Source organism: Sphaeramia orbicularis, chromosome 5 (genome assembly GCF_902148855.1).
Source record: "Sphaeramia orbicularis chromosome 5, fSphaOr1.1, whole genome shotgun sequence".
Classification (NCBI taxonomy): domain Eukaryota; kingdom Metazoa; phylum Chordata; class Actinopteri; order Kurtiformes; family Apogonidae; genus Sphaeramia; species Sphaeramia orbicularis.
In genome coordinates, this window is record NC_043961.1 from 26,198,967 (window position 1) to 26,222,786 (window position 23,820).

At 37.0% G+C, this 23,820-nt stretch overlaps 1 protein-coding gene across 1 annotated transcript; it reads right to left on the minus strand.

The window, feature by feature from the left end:
• Positions 1-4,804: 4,804 nt before the first annotated feature.
• Positions 4,805-23,099, minus strand: ccdc3b (coiled-coil domain containing 3b). Its single transcript, XM_030133447.1, has 3 exons — positions 22,368-23,099; positions 12,629-12,803; positions 4,805-6,358 (listed from the first exon to the last, which is right to left on the minus strand). Exons 1-3 carry the CDS (start codon positions 22,724-22,726, stop codon positions 6,065-6,067), a joined length of 828 nt encoding a protein of 275 aa, XP_029989307.1. The 5' UTR covers positions 22,727-23,099; the 3' UTR covers positions 4,805-6,064.
• Between the last annotated feature and the right edge of the window lie 721 nt (positions 23,100-23,820).

Genomic DNA, 23,820 nt, shown 5'->3' on the forward strand with positions numbered 1-23,820 from the left:
TTGGATCAAAATCCAATACATCGTCTAATATTCTGTGTCTTCTTACCTTTTCTGTAACACAAACAGGGCTTCAATTAATGTACTTGTAGAGATACAGCCAGCAAACAGGTTTCAGGTTGAGGTTTTAAGACCTGGTTCCTGCTGTTTGGATTCGTTTGCTTTATGAGGTCATCAGCTATTAGTGAATGTGTGGCCCATATGTGGGCATTCATGAGCGGACCCTCACAAACACATATGTGTCAACTAATCTGGCTGCTATATATAGTGCATGTTTGTACTAATAAAGTCACAGTATTTTTCCTGGTAGAGACTGTACTGAAAAACAAAATAAGAGGTGTAGATGTGCTGCACCTTTGACTGCGTCTTGGAATCAAACACACAAACATTTAAAGTCATTTTAATGATTCAGTGATAGGCTCAGCTGGCTATAGATGTTATAACCAATTTGTACTGTACAATATGTAAGTATTAAATTTTATTTTATTTTTCTGTTCACTTTAGTTTTGTGTGTACTGTACAGTGTCTGTACAAGTATGTGGATGAATCACTAACTGTGCCGCTTTTTAATCTAAACCTGCTTTTCCCAAATTCATACCAAAAATGGGTTGCAGAACCTATTTTGGTGTAGAAAAAAACAACAACAACAACAAAAAAACACACAAATGAATGCAATTGTATGCTGGCTAATGTTTCTAATTCCAGTGGTGGGGTATAAGTCATCATACAGTATTTACATAAAGGTTAAAAGTTAACTTTAAGTACAATAAATACAAATTTAATATATTTGTCCTTAACCAAAGTGTTCACGTTATGCTAATTTAGACTTCTACTTCATTATATTTCTGTTCAATTTTTTTACTCTTCTGTATTTTATACTTTTCAGTAATTTGTATTTTTTTAATGTAAAAACAAGTGATGTGTGATTTAATGTAGAACTTAAAGAATGTGATTTACAGTATATTTTCAGTGTTCTAGAGTAATATAACACCTTGAATAGAGTTATTTTGCCAGATGAGAAGGTCTTACTTTTACTTTTGATGCTTTAAGTAAATGTTGGTGAAAATACTTCAATATAACATACAGTCGTGGAAAAAATTGTTGGACCACCCCTTGTTTTCTTCAGTTACTTGTTCATTTTAATGCCTGGTACAACTAAAGGTACATTTGTTTGGACAAATATACTGATAACAAGAAAAATAGCTCATAAGAGTTTAATTTCAGAGCTGATATCTAGCTGTTTTCCATGTTTTCTTGATAATAACCAAAATCACTTCAGTTCTTACATCAATATCTATGGCATTGTACTGACAAAAACAGTGCTTTTAGGCATTCCATGTTTTCTTTTCAGTCTGTTTTACTCACATGATACACACAGGAGTTAGTACTTGATTGCAGAACCTTTTGATGGTCTAATAATTTTTTCCGCGACTGCATCATGTGTCACTATGGACTTTTTAATTAGGTAATTCTTCACTGTGATATTTCTACTTTCACCTCAATAAAGGATCCCAAAACTTTGCATATTTCAAGTAGTAGAAGAGTTTTGCTTTTAACTCATATCCCTCTCGTGTGCACTGCTCTGAAAGTGGAACAGTCAGTAAAAAATGAGGATGTTAAGTTCATGGTAAATTATTGTAGGTTTGAGCCAAGAGAAGGTGCTGAATTTGTCTTTTGGGTCTTCAGCTGAAAACATTTGGGAACCCCTGATCTAAACGAGTCCCTGTTGGTTAAAACAGGTTTAAAAAATGTCAAAGATAATTTGCAATGTACACCCTTGACGCATGTACAGCTGTGTCTGAGAGTTTTCTGGCAGCAACAAACACAGCAACTAGTTCAACAAAATACTGTAAAAATGGGGTGACACAGATATAAAGATGACGACTACATGCTTCACATATATTTAAACCTACACTGGGAAGCTGAAGAATACTATTTTTATTGTCTGTTTAAGAGGCCAAGCTATGTTGATGCACTCCAAGACTGTTCATCCTGACTTTTCATCAACACTCTGCAGGACTTCTACTGCTCTTTCCTTTGGCTGCTCCTCTAGTTTTCCAAAAACCTCCACCTGTCAATGTCATCACCATTCAGGTACATATTGACTTAGACAATAATAAAAAGCAGAAGCAGTGAAAGGGCTACGTTTCTGTGACCAGAGACGAACACCACACCTCTGTATTTATTAAACTAGAAACACGCCGCACAGAAAAACAACAATCCCACAGTTTGATTCTTGTACTTTTCCAGAATCAAGCCAAATCCCTCAAAATTGCTGTAAACATCCGAGTAGGGAAATATGTGAATGTAAACCTAACTTCCCAAAGTTTAACCATGAGGTATAAAAATGGCCTGGCGGCGCTAACAACAAACACATGAAGCTGAATTCCTCTTCCTTGTGTCGTCAGGGAACAGGACAAAGAGAAGATAAATTGCAAGTGAAGGACTGAGGAAGAAACTATGGGCGGTGGTGAGAGAAAAAAAAGAGAGTCAGTAAAAGTGAAAGAGCCAAAAATGAGAAAAAGTAAAGAATAAGTATGACTTTCAATCTGTGAGTATTATCATGGCCCATTATTTCCAAAGTGAAACCCCAATTTTCATTTATGCCCCTTGGCCTTTTGCAATTCACAACCAGGCCCTGACATTGAATCTGGTGTTATACTCATTATTGCAGCCTTAGAGTAAAAACACCGAGCTCACTCCATCGGGTTAGCCGTGATACTTATGCTACAATTCCCTCTCTGGGGTTTTAAAATTCAGCTTACAGTACAGACTAGGGCTAAAAGCATGGTATTGTGATTTTAGTTAGACTGGAACAGCGGAGGTCTCTGAGGGCAAACACGCACATCAGTCATTCTTATTGAAACAGACATGGACAGGCAACAATGAAAAATCACCTCCTCCTCGCCAGAGTACAGCTGGTCAAGTGTAAAGAGATGATGAGGAAAAGTTTCCAGTCGAACCGAAGCCATGTTCACAGAGGTGCTGGGTTATGGAGACTGGAGGAGAAAAGGGAAGGGACTGCTGCTCTGCACTGGGATGTAACATTATATACACATGCCATTTTTACCTGAAGTGCAGTCGTTCCTCTGCTCCGTGGTATTCCTGTATCCTTTTAATGCATGTAGGAAACCAAACTCTTACAGCTGGAACTGTCACTGGGTGCACATCTTTGCTTTTGTAAAGTAACAGGGAGGACTAATTCAAAGCAAACTGTTACTTAAAAGCTTTTCTGGTGCATTCCCAGTGAATTAACTTCATAAATGATGGAGCCAGTGGCAGGTTAAAGCTCAAAATTACAATCCTCTGTGGTGGATTTCTTCAAGCAGAGCGATGAATGACAGACACAATGAAAGACTGAGTGTAGCTGCTTGAGAAAATATGAACATTTGGGGAAAATATGGAAAAGATACACAGCATCAACCAATTGGACACTCTGAGATAATCAATGCAAAAAAATTTAAAAAAATAGGAAATTGGAGCAGCCGAAGAAAGTAACAGAAATCAAAAACATAAAACATGGCAAGATAAATAAACCATGTCTGCAGATAGCCAGGTCCTCTGGATGGGACCACCACTGTGCAGTCGTATTGCTTGACATCTGTTTTGCAGCTTGGCCGTGCACAGTGGTTTATGTTGAGAAACCAGTGTGTGTATATCATCTTTGGCCCTGGTCCATAGGATTTTGACAGTTGGCTGCAGGCAATGCTGCCTGATGCAAAGGTTTCTTGGGGAGAAGAAAGAGCCAACAAAGAGAAGAGATGAGCAGCAGTGCACCGATCTCTGCAACACTGTCTCTCTTTGCTTAAAAGGTCAAACGATAAGCAAGAGGAAAGCTTGTTAACGTCGTCCTCTTATCCCGCTCTACTACAAAGAAGGAGAGCTCTGATATAAAACATGTCTGAAATGTTTCTCGTCTTGCCATGCAAACCCTGCCTCTCACTGCCTCCATTTTATGCGACACCACCATATGGAAGAAATTTGGTTCAACTCTTCTGGAAATTGTGTTGAAAATTTCATCTGCCAAACTGATTTCACATCTGAAATGGTCCTGTGTTCAATTAACCTAAACCAGACAAAAACTTGAAAGAAAGAGATTAGAACAGGGTGAGTTTATTTTTAGGATTTGTATTGCTTTTGAATTTGCACCAGATCTTTGTAGGTTTTTTATTTATTAGCAGTGATTTGCACTGAACATAACGTACATGTCAGACTGCATTTATCATTTCTGACTTCGACACTTGGAAGCCAGGAAACATTAGGCTTCAGCACTGTTGAGGTCTGAAACTTTCACTCATCTTTGTTACAGCTCTCACAGTAGCTGCTTTGTTCTGCTGCGTGGCTAGACACATTTATTTTATCACAATAACATTAGACTTTAGAGCGCGCCTGCTGGATATCAGCAAACCCTTTTTATGGCAGACTTTACAAGTTGAAAACCAATACATTAAAAGGATAAAAGCTCAAAAACAGCAATCAGACAATGAATTCCGATTTCCTTGTATTTTACAAGGTTGGGTCATTTTCCACATTGTTTAGTCTCAGCTATTGAATAGATGACTGCTGTTTTTTGGACTGATGTACTGCACAGCGTTTTGCAATTTACACTATCACGGCTGCATATCAGGACTGGTGTTATAAAAATAACCATTAGTTTATTTTCACTTGAAATTGTTTATTTCTTTCAACATTCTGATAAAAAAAAAAATGCCTCTTACGGAGACAAAATCAACAGTAATAACCTCAGTGTTGACTTTATTTTATTCCCTGGTTAGCCCAGACATACAGAGTGCAGCCACAGTGGAAGTTATGAAAACGTTCATTTATTTATTTAAAAAACAAAATAAAAACAAAAAACTCAATAACTGTGAAACAATCGATTATGCCATATTGAAAGCAAACTAGAAAAAGTAGCAAGCATGTTGAGCAAGCAAGATAATAATGAATGCAAATACACAGAAAATTTAACAGAAGGAAGAACAAACTTTCATTTCTTACACGAATAGTCCAAATCCTGGACCTCTAACAGCTGGACCTATTGGGTGCTCAGCACCCTGTTTTAAAAAATAGGCAAAAAAAACAGAAAATAGACTTTGGTTCCAAAACATTTCAATGACCTTGCAAAACAGCTGCTTTTCTGCATCTGTGGGCTCATATACAAAATTATGCTTTGGCACTGCTACAACACACATTGTTTTAATTCATAATACCCTTCCACATTCAGCATTTTTAAGCATTCCACATTATCCTTTTTTTTAATTAATGTATGTAGTAGGTTATTTCTCACCTTGCATTTAGTAACTGGCCTAATAATTTGTCCCCTAAATGCTGCCGATAATATGTTAGAAAATCACCACAGCTTTCAGATTTCAATGTAAAATCCATCCTGTGCATTTCTAACTGAAAGAAAAGATCTGTTCACAAAAACTATAGACAAAAACTTTGGACTCACACTAAAACATAAAGCTTGACCTGGAGCATTTTGGCAACAATACAAAAAAAGACATACAACAAATTCTAGTATTAATACACTGCATAATGTGTCCAGCACAGTACAAAAGCTATTACCAATGCTTTAACATTGTCCACATGCTGTTGCATCAGTGCATCTGCCAGCTTTGAGCGTTATTCATTATTCATTCATTCCTTTGGAAACTTTTGTGCTGCCACTGAATTAAAGTATCAGAGAATGGCAAAGGTTGGGTTAGGACAGGGAGCGGCAGCATGTTGTGAAAGAATGGTGTTTGCACTGGACTCATGGACTAAAATAAATGATAAAGAGATTTTTATGATGACGAATTCCTCCTGTTGATCGATTTAACATGATCCCCTTCCCTGATATAAAGCCAGAGTTACCATCTAAACCAGGCATTACAGCTATTGTGTTTATAGAGTAACATAAAAGACCCCTTTGGCAGTTGAAAACAGAGCTAATATCATCACCTTTCTCTCTATTGTTGCTGCATTTGCTGCTCCCCCCAGCTTTTCCCACTCTATCCTTTCATTTTGCTTGATCACTGATGCTTCATGCTTCAGGGATTTATACACAAGTGGTTAAAAAAACACTCTAGTCTTTTAGCTTCTTGGAGAGGACCTTTTTTAGTGGGGGTCTCTTTTCCTCCTGGGTCGTGTCCTGATCAGGGTGGGCTTGTGGTGTCTTTGACTCATAGAGCTGTTTGAGACTGAGGGTCTGTTGCTCCTTCGTAGTTTCTCGCTGCGCTTGGCGGAGCAGGCGTTTCATGGTCTTCACCTTTTCCCTCAGGTGGCCGTTGGCTTTCTCCAAAGTGCGCACCTTCTGGGAGAGAGTCCTCACTCTCTCCTCCTCCTCGAACAGAGCCTTCTGCACAGTGGAGCACAGCAACTGAGATGAGAAAACAGAGAGAAAATCAGTTTAGAGGAAGTTAACACAGTAACATAGATTTCATAAGAAGCATATTTGACAGAAGTTTGCACTAAATACTGATCACATATATCATACGTTATGATCACATTTTGTAACATTTATGAAAAATTGCCTGACAGATTTGCTCTTTGGAAAACAGGATCTCCTTTGGATACGTCAAATAGATGCTGTTTGGAAATCATCCTCATCTTACAACAGGTGCCAACAGCTCATAAGTCTTTCAGCATATAACACAGTGAGCAAAAGAAAAAAGAAAAAAGGACTGCATGTAGCCAAAAAAGAAAGAGAAGGGAAGGAAAAAAGTCAAGAAGTTAATGTGTAAATAATAATTTTGAAATGGTACCTTACTTGCTGTGGCGTAGAGTGTGGAAATGGTGAGAATTTAAGTACCATGTACTGTGTCCTGTTCATTATATATTTTCATACATGCCAAAGACAACACACTGTGGCTCTAGCTAAGCACTAAGATAAATATGAGCAAAGAAAAAGGTTACACAACTAATTTTTTCTCCTTTTGGTGACACACCATTGTGAGGTGAAACTCAACATGCCTACAAACCTGTGACAGATGATCCAAAGACTTGGACCTTTCCGAGGTGAAAAAATGAGCTCCAGATGCCTCTGCAGTGTGCCTGTCTGCCTGAGTGTGGATTTCCTCCACAGATCCTAACGCTTCCACATGGCCAGTGTGAAACACTGATGTAAATTCCCTACCATCAGATAACAACCGCTGAGGGTTTTGAGGAAATGTTAAAAATGTGCTGCCGGCTGCCAGCCCACATCACTGGTTAGTACATTACTTGCTATAATATAAGCTGTGGACTTTTCCCATGTGCTCTTACTTATAGCCTGTAGGGATTTGAAAAGGGTATGAAACTTTATAATGCAAAGCTTTACATTTAAGAGCAAGAAAATCACATTATGTAAAGCGGAGGATGTAAAATAAAACATTGCTACTTTCAGTATCCATGGGATGGTCTCACTTTTGTCAAACTAAATAAACATGGATGAGTGTGTGCCTACATTTTTGACAACTCCTGGGCTTAATTTAGGATGATTTTCCTGGAATAATATTAACATCCTCCTCATCACTGCATATTTCCAACAGGTTAAATCTCTCTCATAAACCCTTTCCTCTTGTTGCTCTCCATAATATTTCCAGCAAAACACAAGTTATGATCCAGTTTTCCTCCTGTCTGTCATTGGTAAGCAGGTGTCTGTGATTGTGGTTGCCATGGAAACATAGTCCGCCGAAGTCTTGCGGTAAAGTGGCCAACTTTATTGGCAAAAAAAAAAAAAACACAAAGAGACAGTCTTGTTTGCTTTGCAATAATAGTCAGCAGCTATTTCCACATTTGCAATGTTGTTTCAGACTATAAGCTACATTGTGGACAAATACTTTGGTAATTGCCCTTGAAAAAGTCTGGAACTCAAACTGACATGTAATCTATCATGCATTATTGATAAATTGAAACTCCTGATATGAAGAAATATTTTGCTAATCATATTTAATGACACATGAACTATGACTGTTTACCACCACAAAACAGAAAAAATAATAGGAAAACAATCAGGACACAAGGTTTTAAATCAATTAAAGAATTTCAGGCTGTTAAAGGATGCTTACTGGCCATAGACTTAATATAAGAGGTCAATCAGTAGGGGATATTTAAAGGCCGATGTGATAATGACAGTTGGAACGGAAAAAGCCAATAATTGATTATTTTAATTGATATTGTCTCCACCCTAATCCCCCATAGTGCTGACACTGGAAACACTTAATGTATGTCTGTAATGAACTGTTTCACCTTATTAGAAACCGGCTGAACTGACCATCTAAGCCATATAATAAATATCCAAATGAATAAATCTGAACATTAAAGTCAATCATTAATCAATATATATGCAGCCTAATATCAAACATAATGTAAAGAAATTTAGGTTTTGATCTATTATTTTCCTTGTTTCCCAGTTTAGAAACCTAATATTAGCCATAGCCCACTATCAGAACCAACTTCTGCCAATACCAACAGTTACGAAAACATCCAGTAAAACTGATTCATTGCTCTGTCTCTACTTATTATGTAAATACATACTTACAGATGGATTTTAATTTATGATCTACTCACAGGAAAAGTGGTTTGTGTTAATAATTCATCTCCTACGTTATTGCTTTGAAAACATCCACCAACTACTGGAACATATTAAGTGTTGATGAAAGTAAATGCCAATATTCCCACAGGAGCTTCATTATTAGATACACATCATACCGCAATACGCAAAAACAAAACAAAACAAAAAAAAAACATAGTATATTTATTGTTTAGTGCTTAATTTTACTAAATCATTTGTATTATTTAGTATATAATGCACACCAACATCCTCACAAGCACTACTGTAATAAATAAGGTCATATTATCGGCTGGTATCAGGCAAAGGAAAGGAAATGCTGAAACTACTAATGTTGGGTTAAAAAAGTGTCAAACACAGTATTAAAACTTGGAAGGACAGGGGTGAATCTTCATCTTAGAAAGAAAGCCTTGAATGAAATCTTATATATAGATGTTTTATGATTTGGTGAAATAAAATTTAATCAAATAATCAAATAGATCTTGAATAAATTTAATAGTTTAAGTGAGTGCTTTTCTACACACAATGTGAAGAGAACTCAGGGGATTGGGATTGTGTAGCCTTGAGAAAAACACTTATTGCGAAAGGCTTTGATTTGTTTGAGAAACTAAAGATTCAAAGTTTCAAAAGGGTCATTTGGTCTGATGAGTCCAGATTGACCCTGTTCCAGAGTGATTCAGGGAGCAGGAGACACTACTTTCACTCATAGACTGGCCACCACAGTATCCAGATCATAATCCCACTGGCAACATTTAGGATGTTCTGGAGAAGACTACACTGTGATCCAACTCCTATTATCAAGACAAGATCTTTGCAAAAACATAATGCAGTTCTTGCTAGAACGCTATGGCTTTGCTTAAACATATCCAAATCTTACCAATGTGAATGTGCGTCATAATCAAAGCAAAAGGTGCTCCAATGAAATATTAGATTATGTGACTTTGTGGGTAGTGTCCAACATATAATCTTAAAAAAAAAACATTGTGAATCATCCACACTGAAAAAAATCAAGATCTAATTTCTGACAACATCACACACATTTCCACCTCCCTAGCAGGTTAGTAGGTTGTGTGTTGGATTCCCAGTAAGACCAAGGCCTTTCTGTGTTAAGTTCAGTTCCTGCAGGTCCTCTGGGTCCCTCAGTATCAAAAACAGGTATATGTAGGTCAACTGACCAAGACCGAGGATGTGACAAAGACCTGGACTTGGTTCCTGAGCGACTTCAATGACAACTTACTGCTCCCAGTGTGCTGAATGATTATGCTAATTGCTAATGCTAGGTGCTGTGTGTTTTAAGAAGGGGAAAATGCAGAGGTCAAATGTCCCCATAGGGTTAATAAAGTGAGTTGACCTTAACCTTTTAACCGTATTTCATTATATAAAATTATGTGGTAAATGGTTAAGTTATTGTACGTAATGCAAAAGGCAGACACCATCTGAGTTGGCATAAAATGTTAAACCTACGTAATGGTTTTTACAACAAGACTCATTGTTGATGTGTCAGTGAAAATTGCATTTACATGAACATGTGCAGACCTCTAGAATATGAACATGTTGTTTTAGTTTACATTATGCACTAATTTAATGCTAAAGGAATGCAACACCGATGTTTCAGGTTAATTTATAGGTCTCATGAGGGGAACTACTCAGCCTATAAAAACAGTTGGTGAAATATATTTATTAAGTCTGAGAATGACCACATGAATAACAAATACTGCTACAGTACAGAGCTGAAGTCCCACCGATTCCAATGGACCTAATGGGGTTAGAGTCAAATAACTTTTTGTTCCAGTTTGAATTAGGCCTTCGTTTGTCAAATTTAAAAAAAAAAAAATTATGAGCCAAGAAAGTCACAGTGACTGGCAAAGATAGTAAAGAAAATCTAGTTTATGTTAAACAGCTCAATGGACTGTATTTCTTGTTGCCCAAGGCACACATCACCAACACCAAAAACTGCTACTTGGCACATTTTACTTGAATGAAGAAGTATTAGAAGACGTGAAAATCACTATGATCATATTGATCATGCTGCAAAGACATCTTCACCAACTTTGAAAAGATCACACAGAGACATTCAATGACTTTCTGGTGTGTAGTCTTTCTATTTTTGTATCCTCACATTCTGATTCATCAACTGTTTTACCATAAACTGCCATTTTCATGACTTGTAAATTTATCCTTTAAACTGACAAACGTATGTGTAAATGGTGGCATATGGGATCAAAAAATGACTTGACTCATGCCATTGATTATAATGCAACTTTTTTTCCAAAGTTAGGTCCCATGGGGCACAACCGGAAAAGGTGGTCCTTCAGCTCCCTATACACTTAGGAGGCTGTATATCTGTCTGTAGGCTAATAAATGGTTCCTTGTGGTACACCTTTAATTAGATATTTTACCTGATTTGATCCGAAAAACTGAAATTCCACAAAAGATTCATATTTTGTGGACCATCTGGCAAGTTTCATTTCCTGATGTTCCTATGTGTCCTGTGCCTTTTTAAGGTCTGGACATCAGGTCAGAACAGTGTGTCTCAACTTCAAAAGCTAATATTTCTACATTTATATTAGGAACATGAAACCCTGCTTATTAAAACAGTGTTTTCATTGCTGGTACTGCTCTTTGGTGTCCAAACTTAAGATGAAAGTCTGCCTTTTGATTTACTTTGGTAGACACTGGATTCTGCGATTTGTATAGTATGATCTGATCTGATGTGACTTCAGGTCAGTTTTCTAAACCATATGCAGAACCAGTAAAAACAAAGTCTGTTTTTATTTTCCTATGGGGAAATCTAATCACAAGAATGATGTAAGAAAGCTGCACTGATATCTAAATGTCACTCTGTAATTATAATCACAGTCCTGACCCAGAAGGTTGCTGTTAATGGAAATATAAACCATGTTTTTATTTTCTTTATCCATGGCAGATTCTGCTTTTATGAGTAGTCAGCAAATGATTGGAAACAGACAGAAGAAGACTGACCTAAATCAGAGGGATTATGCCAAAGGTTTAGATTCATTAAAGGGGATAAGCTAGTGGTAAGTGACTGGAAACCATTTATATACTGACACATAGACTCTGAGAGGGAAAGCAGGAGACTTTCAGAGTCAGGGAGACCAGGTGTCATGTTTGTTAAACAGATTCAGGTGCAAATAAGCTATGATGGCTTTAAAACACGAGACTCGTGATGTGAACTGGAACATAAACATACTGATTGAAAACATTATAAAATATCATCTGCATATATACATACGGTAGTGACCTTCTCTTGCACTGTTATATCATCAATCTTCAATGTCCTGAGAGTAATCCTAGAACTTTTTTTCTGAGTTGTAATTTACTTTTATGGTGTATTAACTTTCTCTGGTTCTACTTTAGTCAGTGATTATCTTCATTTCCATAAATACCTTTTACGTCCTCCAGAGGACAGACCTGAAATTGTTGCATTAATCCATTTGTTATATAAGTCAGAGGCAAGTTAGTTTTTCCATTTAAAGAAAAAAGTTACAATTATGTTTAGTTGAAATACTGCTTATCCTGTTTTCTGGTTACAGCTTTAGTCTATTATTCCAATGTCACACTTTCACTGAATATTGGTGTAAAACAGCATTTGCTATTAAATTATGGGAGACTGAAACCCAAACCTGTGTAAAATACTTATCACATCTATCAAAGACCACTGGAGTTAAAGTGGACCAGCCACCACATGATGTCATGTACTACTTCATTAGGGCTCTCCTCTTTTCATTTAAGAAACTACTCCAACAGCATCAAACAACAAAACAGTTTACCCAAGCCAAGAGCTGGCAAAATGTTTTTAAAGGGATTTTCCTTTACACATAGTAAGTTCTTTGTCTGACTAAACCTCAAGAAATGTGTTTTTGGTTTCCAGTGCATTAAGAACATATTTAACTTGCATGCTTCTCCATACTACTGCTTTGAAAACAACAGGATGTTATGTTGAATCCTTAACGTGTTCAGCACAGTACTTCAGGCAATGCTGCAGACTCATAGAGGGTAAATTCCAGTCTGCACCAAGCAAATTAAAGGTTTTCACCAACTGAGTTTGACATCGACGACAGCAGTGAATCTACATACCCGGCTGTCCTCCTGAGCCTCCCACTCTGGGGTATAGCTGTGGACCTGAGTGCCAGGTGTGCAGTTGGAAAACTGGAAGAGACTGGCGAACATGCGGTGGTTCTCTGCAGTGTCTGGAAAGATGGCATCCTGGAAGTTGACTCCATGAGGGACGATATTGTAGTTTTCATCCATCCTTTGAGGAACAAGGGGAAGATATGACAGTCATCATCACAAGTACCAATCAAGTACTGTAGTTTGGATATTCTTTTTTTTAATGCTTTTATTCCACTGTATTTCAAAAACAAACAGTGTAGTTTTTATTCCACTTCCAACTTTATCTACTTTGGATTATAATTTTTCTTCTCCTGCCCATCCAGTAGGAAGACACAAAGCTGCCTTTGAAAAAATGGAACAATAAAATAATTATTCAAATAATCAAGGAAGAAACATTATAAAAGAAAAGTCATTCATTATATTGTGGTGTGCTTGCCGCATTGCATTGTGGGTAAATCTGCACAATACCTTGTTTGAGCATCGTCATTGCAATGTAAGTGTGCGCAATAGTCACATCACAGGTCCTGCAATGTAGGAGGCAAATGAACTCAACGTGTTCTCATCTAATTTCACAGGTACCTGACACACACTGCATACAGCGATCCCCCAATCACAATCATTCTTAATCAGTTTACCGGATGAGACCACGCCCCTGTACATGGAATGAGTCACCGGTAACAACATTGAAAAATGAGCAACAAACAAGAGAAAATCACCAAAAATGAAGACTTGGTGCCAAAAAGAAAAGCAACTGCAGTTATCTGGAATTATTTTGGCTGTAAGAAGGATGATATTGAAATGTGTTCTGTGTTGTTAGTGTCTTGCACCCGCTGCCAGGAACAACTAATTTATTTGACCATTTACATCGGCACCACACAGCTATTATATCCTCCTGAGTATTTTTTCATATTGCAATATGCATCGCAGGGTTAAAAAAATCGCAATGTCAGTTTTTTTTCCAATATCGTGCAACCCTACTTGTGGGTATTGGATATTTTGCTGTATTATGTTTTGTTTTATGTGCAGGGGTTCAGGGGGGTTATTGTGTCTATGTGAATTGAGGTTAATGGGTGTGTATGACAATGTTTAGGGGCCTTTTTCTGTTCATTTGTATTTTCCTTAATGTACATTGTAAGCGACAGCTGTAGGCCAAACAATCCCTTACCTGTTCATCTATGTTTAGTAGTGAACATTGATTAAATACTGGCACTTCCTCTACACCACATCTCACTGATATCAATAACCCTAATTCACCCCCTGAAGTGCTACAATATAGGTAAATTTGCAAAATTTCTCTTAAAAAACAAATATACCCATACGCAGCCTGGCCAAATAAAAAAGAAAAAACACTCCTTTATTCATCTAAGAAAATTCATAAGATCTTTCCATTGAATATTTACTGCAGTGATTAATATGTTTCAACTGCAACAAATTCTTTAACCCAAACTAATGCAGTGAGTAGATTCTCACATCTGAAACAACCACCAATTTGATAGAAACCATAAAGACTGATCTGTGGAATTATGTGGAAAAAGTCATGTGATCTGATGAGTCCAGATTGACCCTGTTCCAGAGGCATGGATACATATGTATTGGTCACCACAGAGTCCAGACCTGAACCCCAGTGAGAATCTTTGGGATGTGGTGAAGAAGACTTTACATACATGTACAGTCTGACTCTCCCATGATTAATACAAGACCTTGGCCAACAATTGATGCAAGTCTGAATGGAAATAACTGTGACGTTGCATAAGCTTATTGAAACGATGATCTGTGTGCTGTAATCAAAGCTAATGGTGGTCCAGTGAAATATTAGCGTGTTGGACGTATCTCCACATGTGTTGATACTGAATGTCTGTGCAGCTGCAGTGCTTCAGAGTTTTTTAATGTTAATGGGCAAAAATTCCATTATTATCTTTCATATCGTAATTCAAGTGTTCTGGTGAGTAGTTTTGGTAACTCACAAGCCTTTTCTCAAAAGTACACAATTGACAGCTGTAATTACCAATTGCTGATCAGATTCTGTCAGATTTGACGTGGACGTGATTCTACTGTTCTCCTCCAACATGAGAGCTTGGAAAAGTGGCTTCACTTTTCTATAACAGCATGAAAAGACATCAGGGCATCTGTCGTCATATTTAGCCTTGTGATTTGGACAAAGAGAACAAAGCTGCAGATGATGGCAGGTATTTGCAAATTCTGGTGATTTTCTCTCTTACTTCAGCTCCTGCAACTTCAAATGTTCCTTTATGGGTTGACTGAAATAAATGATCAAAACCACTCTTAGGTTAGCTATAAATGTAAATGAAAAGTGTCTGAGCTTATGAAAAGTTTGACATTTTAGAGATATGTGGTTCTCACGTATGATGATCTTACAGGCCATGAAGCAGTGTTGTAGATTAACCTCCCCAGTAGTATATAAAGTAGTTCAAGTAAGATTGGTGTTAAATGTCTACAACAGTAAAATGTGCCATACACATTGATGCAGCATTAAAATTAATCCAAAAACATCCTACAATCGTATATACCCTATAATCATCCTATAATCAATCATAATATATTATCAATGGTCAGTGGATGCAACTTTTACTTTTCATTCTTTCAGTATATTTTGCTGTTAATACTTATTCTAAAACTTTAATTAAAGATGGAAATTTTCAAAGTGTGATATTAGTACTTTTACTTAATTAACCCTTTATTGGGCAAGTGACTATTTTTGGTCATTTCCTCACACAGTGGGGACAGTGAGGCAACAATCTCAGGTCAACTGTGGTCTACAGGATCTGTAAGGTCCACCTCTGCATAACCAGTGAGTGTACCTGCTTTTTTAGGGTACCATGAAGTAATGGTACTAATGTAAGTAATTATGTTAAAAGGGATAATGTGGTTTCTGGATCAGCACTATTGTTGTTGTAATGCTCTAAAAATGTTTTTCTATTGTTCTAAAATACATGTTCCTTCCATATTACATGTATTTTTCTTGTATTTTTCCATATGTAGTTCATGAATGTATTTATTTTTGCCACATATGGGCAAGGAACCAAATATGGTAACTTCATTGACCTTGATTTCCTACATGACAATAAAAAATGTAGAAAATTTTCACAAAAGTAATAAAGTCTTGTTATGTCCTCCAATAATACACTATGGTTAAAATTTTGAATTTCAGACTGAGTATGTCTATGAATGATCTTTAAAAGAGCCAGATACTTCTTCTTTCACTTCAAAAATTCACTTGTGCATATGTAAGACATAAAAGCACAAATAAACAATATGCTTTCTCATACATTTTAACAATTTTTGCAAAAATGAATTATATAAACCCTAACCCTTACCAGGAGGACACTAATTTAAGCAAACACATTTTCTGCAGCATTGTCAATGCAGACACTGTTCACTGTCTTTAGAAACCACAGTGTGTAAAGTTGACAGGCATCTGTCAACAGTAAAGGAAAACCTTGCAAAAATACAAAGATACAGAATTGCTCACAGACCTTGACCTTCTTTTATGCAAATTCAAGATCTGTGTGGAGGAATTAAGCCAGAAAAATACAAGCCCAAGGGATTTGCTGCGACTGTTTCATATCTTCTCCTATGATGTAAAGTGTGTGAGGGAGGAAGTCTTGAACCAGTGGGTTTCCATACATCTGGATCCCATCTCGTATCCCTCGAGGGACATCAAAAGTCTGGTTGTCGCTATCACAGACAGAATGTGTAGGTGTGTGTGTGTGTATGTATGTGTTTATGTTGAGAAAGCAAGAAGAAAGTTGATGTTTTGCTTCAACAGAGCAGGTCGGAGGTTAGATGTAAGCGCTGTGTCCGGGAGGTCATCAGCCTCTACAGTGACAGAGGAATAATAAATATCAGGAACACTACATTATACAGAGACATCCAACTCCTTTTCAGATTCACAATGTTTCCAAAACCTTGATGTGAGCCACTTCACCAATTCTACTCTCCAAAACAAAAAAACACACTGACTGATTCTTCTTCCTTGAGTGTCAGTACTCAGTTACTTTCTCTTCACAGTGGAGTTGAAAATCTTGAAGGAGTGAGATATATGCTGAAGTTTTCCCAGTGAACATATGGCTCAAGCATAACACTCAATCTGTCTCATTTAAAGGTCCTGTGGGAGATCTATCATTGCATTTTTCTCTACACTGGGCTGTGATTCGTCCTGTCCGGGGAACTTATACTCATGATTGATTGGAAAGACTATTTTAGTCCGAGACAATGTTGTTGGGGTTTTTATGACAGGAAATGGACGTCCGCTGGAGACTACGATGAGAACTTTTCACTTTTGGCCAGCTCATACGTTTTCAGCGCTTGGTGTTACAAAGCAGGCACAGCACGGCTGCCTTTAAAAATCTGCACCATTGATCTTATTAAGGTTTACGACTGAAAGAGCGAATACCACAGGGCAGAATTAACTCATTTATTTTAATGAGCTGATGGGAAACTGAGCAGTACCATGCAGTTTGTATGAGTCTTTGGGCGATGTGACAAATATGCCTCATCCACTAAATCAATGAGGGTTTTAGAAACAAAGTAAGAAAACTTAAGACTAAACTCTACAAAAAAGTTAAGAACCATAGTAATTTGGAGGTTGTAGTATTGAAAGTTTTGCAAAATGTAGTGCATTGAATTACTTTTTAGATCTGTAGTTGCATTGGCAAAAATGAGATCATGGAAGTTATTTTGAGCCACATTTGTTTTGAAACAAATCCTACCACTGAATTCAACTCAGATTTCAGTTCCCTTTCCTCAAAACATTTGGCAAAGAAAACGATTTAGTACCACAACAATTTTCAGGCTCAATAGTCACTTGATGTCTTACCAATGACCGAGAACAACTCAGATTTGGAGGAAAAAGGTTTATTGTCAAAAGCAATAGAACAGTTAGGAGCAGGGCTGAGTGAAATGGCCAAAAGGAGAATTAAATCTAGATTTATTTATTTTTTTGCAATGTTTTATTCATCTTTTTACCATTTCTATGAACATGTGGCAAAATATAGTTAAAAAAAAAAAAAAAGTATTCTTTAGCAAAACTATACTCTGTATATGATTGGAGAAACATACTGACAATGAATACATTACAAGACACACACAAGGACGTTGGATTTTTGTCTCCTGAGAAATAATCTTTAATTTTGAAGCTTTTTGCACAATTTCCAGAAAGCCAAATCTTGATAATCAAATTAATTCCATGTATTGCTCAATTTTACTTAAGAGGCACAATAAAAGTATGAAAAACACAATTTTAGCCATTGGTGTGGAGGCGGCAGGCAGTTCTGAGGATCATATGAGGCCGATGTGATGATCAGACTGGGTGAAGCGTATCGGAACACAGATACAGGACACACATATTTTGTCTACAAAAAGTTGGCTTAACTCTTTGTCCCTGCATGAGGTAAAATACTAATAAGTAAATGAAAATGAACTCAAATGAACTGTTGTAATTATTAGGTAACAGACACCATCATAGAACTCCTTGGTGGCCAAAGCAGGATAATAGTCATTAGTCCTCATTCTGTACCCAAGGTAACTATGTTTTGTTTCCCGTAAAAGCTGACATCAAAAGAGAGGTTGCAAAGGAAAATGTGGGTAAACATTTCAGGAGGGTTGCTCTCTTCATTACATCCCTGATAAACACCACAAAACACTACTGATTTGGTTTAGTGAAATAATCATTGTTTCTTAATTATCATCCGGTCTGCCATTTAGCAGAGCTTTGTTGTGACTAGCCTCAGGAAGTTTCCAAAAGCGGTTCCCTGGCTAGTTAGCAGTCTTGGATGTTTACACCATTACAGAAGGGGCCAGCAAAATCATCCCCTGAGGTGTGATTAATTGAAATCAGTGAAATCATACACAGCTCTTTCGGCCATCATCTCAAGCACACCATGATCACACAGTTGAATGTTGATGAGTTAGTCATTTATGAAAAAAAAAATACTCTACTGTTCCCTGCTGCAGACCCTCATGCAAGACGGTCACACATTACATTTCAGGAATGCTTTTTATTGCCCCCCATGAATATATCTGCACCTTTATCTGTTTGATTGAAAAAGCAGAAATGGGAGACAGATATAAGTGAGGCCTGTCAGCACATGCTCCCTTTGTAGAGCAGTATGCTGGTGTCCTACAGCAGCTCTGGGCAAACAAAAGGTGGTCTTAACGACCACTGGCGGGCAGATAACTCTCTTGAGTAAAAGTGCTTTGTAGGTTTACCTTCAAGCTGTTGGGAAAAGTCTGGCTCTGTAATTACCCTGGCTGGAATGCAATAGGTTTCCTGAGTAATAGTGTTGTTTCTGTCCAACACAGACGTTTAGGAATTAACCTGCCTTAACTTTTTTGAAACTGGAGAGGAAAGTTTGGCAATGTATTAAATGCGTTATTAGCCTAAACTCAATACCGGATCATGTGCAGTTTCTGATCAAGAGCATGTGTGAATAATGACAGTGCTGCAAATGCTTTCTTACTTGCTGACAACTAACTGAATCCCACCCTAGTCTTTCCCTCTGTTCATGACAGATTGCTGCAGAGGTCTGCAGAGAAGTGGACTGGTTTAAGGCAGAGGAGAAACTCAAACCACAGACTTTATACAATACTCTCACAAAGCTGTACAATGCATTAACCGCATTAGCTCATATGTTTTACATTAACTACTGCATTAATTAAAGGCAATCATTTAGTTATGATTATCTGAAAGTGTTTGGGAATTGTGCAAACATAACTAGGTCTTGTTTGCACAAAACCACAATAGTCTATAAAACACTATATTTCTAAAACACATTCCTACAGTAACGTCCTCCTGAGACCTAGTAAGAAAAAGTTACATTCAATAATTGTCTTGATTGGAAACAGTTTTCAGATACATTTCATATTTATTTTTTTTATGGAATATCCTTTGCAGTGGACAGCTGTGTTTTTTTTTCTTTTAAGTAAAGCTGTGACACTCTTGTCCACTACAGAGAACAAAAATGCATTGCTGGATCTCGGGAGGATATTAAACTGTTATAGGTGTGAGATCTCAATGAGATCAGGAGTGAGAGGTAAAGATGTGATTGACAGCTTTATCCTATTTTAATATGATGATCTTGTAAAAAATAATGGCATCTTAACCCATAAAGAACTAAACATCTACCATCTACCAAAATCATCTACTGATATAAAATGTTTAATACCTGTTGATCCACTAATCCATGTATATAATTGGTGTAAAAAGTAGTTTGACATCTTTCCATGGTCATCAGATATGACCCATTTGGATATTCAGAGGCTCCGTAATTAATGTGGAATTGCTGTCATCTTCTACAACATTAATTCTGCAGTAAAACCAATGGAGTTTGATCAATGACAGAGGATGGAGACACTTGGTTTATGTTCAGTTAACCCATAAAGACCCAGTGCTACTTTTGTGGCACTTCCAAAATAGATAACTTTCTATATTGAACTTTTTTTAAGTGACTGATCACCATTTATTATAAAATTGCCCTCTGCATTTTGCATTTTTTCAGTGTAAATCAGGTATTGTCCTGTATTTAATTCAGTGATTATGTAGATGTTCATTGAAGCTCAAGTGAAAGTTGAGGGTTATATCAAAAACACAGAAAACTGAAGAAAAAGTGACTTTTTCAGTAAAATATATCATTAACTGAACATAAACCAAATGTCTCCATCCACTGTCATTGATCCAACTCCATGGGTTTTACTGGTGAATCAATGTTGTAGAAGATGACGGTGTTTCTACGTTCACTACAGAGCCTCTGATTGTCCAAATGGGTCATACCTGATGACCATGAAAAGATGACAAACTGCATTTTACACCTTTTTTTTTTTTTACATTTTGATAGCATTAGTGCACAGGTGTCAAACATGCGGCCCGGGGGCCAAATCCGGCCCGCCAGAGGGTTCAATCCGGCCCCTGGGATGAATTTGTGAAATGCAAAAATGACATTGAAGATATTAACAGTCAAGGATGTTAAAATCATTTTAGACCATTTCAATCTAAAAATGATCAGACCAGCAAAATATATCATAATAAGCTATAAATTATGAAAACTGAAATTTTTTCTCTTTTTTTTAGTGTAAAAAAAGTTACATTACACTAGAATATTTACATTTACAGCCTAGCCTTTTACAAAAAATGTGAATATCTGAAATCTCTTAAGAGAAGTACATGGAATTTTAATAATATTCTCCCTATTATTAACTGTTTCGTGTATTTTGAGATTCACTGTGATCTCTAAGTTGTGATTTACATGTATAGATAATAAACTAAGGTGTAATATTGGTAACATTGCACTTATTTTTCTTAAGAATTTACAGATTGTTCATGTTTGTTCATGTTAGGTTTGAGTACAATTCATAAATGTAAACATTTCTATTACAGAATTTTACTTTTTTCACTCAAAAGTTATTATCTTATTATTTATATTATTTTACTGGTCTGGCCCACTTCATATCATATTAGGCTGTATGTGGCCCCTGAACTAAAATGAGTTTGACACCGCTGCATTAGTGGATCAACAGGTATTAAACATTTTATATCAGTGAATGATTTTGGTTGCTGGTGGATATTTGGGTCTTTAAGGGTTGATAGATTTTGCTGAAAAAGTCCCTTTTTTTCAGTTTTCTCTATTTTTTATATAATAATCCTCAACATCTATATGATTAGTAAATTAAATGTTGGAAAATACCTGATTTTAATGAAAAAAAAAACACAAAATACAGAAGATAATATTACAATAAATCAGGGCTCTCAAACTCATTTTCTTTCAGAGGCCACATTCAGCCCGATTTGATCTAAAGTGGGCCAGACCAGTAAAATAAAAGCATAATAATCTATAAATAATGACAACTCCAATTTTTTGTCTTTGTTTAAGTGCAAAAAACCCATTAAATTATGAAGATACTTACTTTTATAAACAATATGAACAAAAAAGATGTGAACAACCTGAAAAAAATGAAATTTCTTAAGAAAAATAAGTGCAATTTTGACAATATTCTGCCTCAACTTATTTCTACATGTACATTATGGATCAGATCTACAAAGACACTAAACATTTAGTAACAGGCAGAAAATTGTTAAAATTGTGCTTAATTTTCTTTAGACATTTCAGGTTGCTCATATTTGTTCACATTATTCACATTTTATTGTTACAGATAGTTCAGAAACTGTAAATATTTTCATATTTTAATGTTATTTTTTGCCCTTAAACAAAGACAAATATTTGAAGTTGTCATTATTTATCAACATAGTGTGATTTGTTTTTTCTCTTCAGAAAAAGAAGAAAATATGGAGTCATTCTTTTTTGTAGGTTATTCTGCCGTTATTATTTGACTGTAGATCATTTTGGTCTGTATGTGGAACCTGAACTAAAATGAGTTCCACAGCCTTGACTGTGGAATTTTAGCCCTTTGCAAATTCACCCCACGGGCCGGATTGGAACCTTTGGCGGGCCACATTTGGCCCCCGGGCCGCATGTTTGAGACCCCTGCAATAAATGGTGATAAACCACTTAAATTCATTTGGGAACTGCCACAAATGTCACACTGGGGTCATAGGGGTTCAAATTAAAACTGTGATGAACAGTGATTGAATGTGGTGTGTGTGGCTGCAAAATCCTGAGGGCCAGTGAAACCTTAAGCATATGTGACAATATAGGGAAAAAAGCGGGGAGGGGGGGGGGGGCTTTCTCACCTCAGAAAGAAGTAGTAGCTGTTGTTTTTGGTAACACTGTATGAGAAGCAGGGGAAGTACCCCAGACCGGTGACATTAAACCTGGATCCTGCGGGGACTTCCAGCATACTACCCCACGCCTGGTCGCACAGCAGCTCGATCTCGGCGGAGAACAGCAGGTCCGTGTCGTGCTGCCACGGCAGGTAGTTGTACACGTTGTACGACTCTTTGTGCAGCGCCAACACCTTTGCAAAGACGATGATCTCCGCCAGCTCCGCACGGCACGCTTCTGTCTGCGGTCTCCAGTCGTGGGGCAGCTGGCATCCATCGCTCCCACCAGGACCGGTCAGTGCCAGGATAAACGCCAAAATAATCCACATGATCCGTCGACGAGAAGGCGTGAGTGGGTCAGTGAGACGCACCGAGGCGCACGATGGATGATGGATGATGGATGAATTCACGGAGAAACTGCAGGGATTTCACTCCATGCTTCCACCAGTGTTTACTCAGTTGACATCAAGAATTGAAGGAGTAAAAAATTAAAAGTGCTTCAACAACAACAACAACAAAAAACCCTAAACAAACACCCCAAACAGTCAGTGTAGGTCTGTCTGTCTGTCTGTCTGTCTGTCTGTGGTCCCTGCTCCCTCCTCCAGCCACACTACCTGTGATCAGGGTTCAGCCCATTCATCCCAGCATCCCCCTGCAAAAACTGCACCCCTCACCTTTCACATGAACCCAACTGCGAATCTAGACTTTTTGTTGAAATTAAAATAAAAGTAAACCCCTATCTTTAAGGATGTTAAGAAAGGTGGAAGCGATGCTGCAGATAAACAGTGGCAAACTTTAGAGAAGCAAACAAAAACACTCAAGAGAACAAGTTAGTCGGACTTTACAAAGAAGGTCAGTGACGCCCTCTGGTGGTCAAAGGTAACTTTCTTGCGGCTGTTGAGAATTTCCCAGAGGACATTTCTCTGGTACTTCAACTAGGTAGGATTTCTTTGGTGGAGCACTCAGTACTCTTATAAATTTTCCATTCATTTATTTTAAATTCCATAAAGACCCAAACAACCCAAACATCTCTAAAATGTTCAATAACTATGGATGTAATTCTATCAATACATGTAAATAATTGAGGTAAAATGCAGTTTCTTATCTTTTAATGGCCATCAGAACATGGAACAGTAAAAATTGATTCACCCATTGTAGTTTGACACATGAAAGTGGCTGTAGACACTTGTTTTTATGTTCAGTTAATGGTGATTTTCTTGAAAATGTCTTATTTTCCTCATTTTGTATGATATGATCTTATAATGTTTGAATTTACCCTGAGCTTTTATGATTCATTTCTACATGATCAGTGAATTAAATTTAGGAAAATACCAGGTTTTTGCTGAAAATGCAAAATGTAGAGGTAAACATAAAAAAAAAAAAAAATGGTGATAAATCACTTCAGAAAGATAAATAAATCATT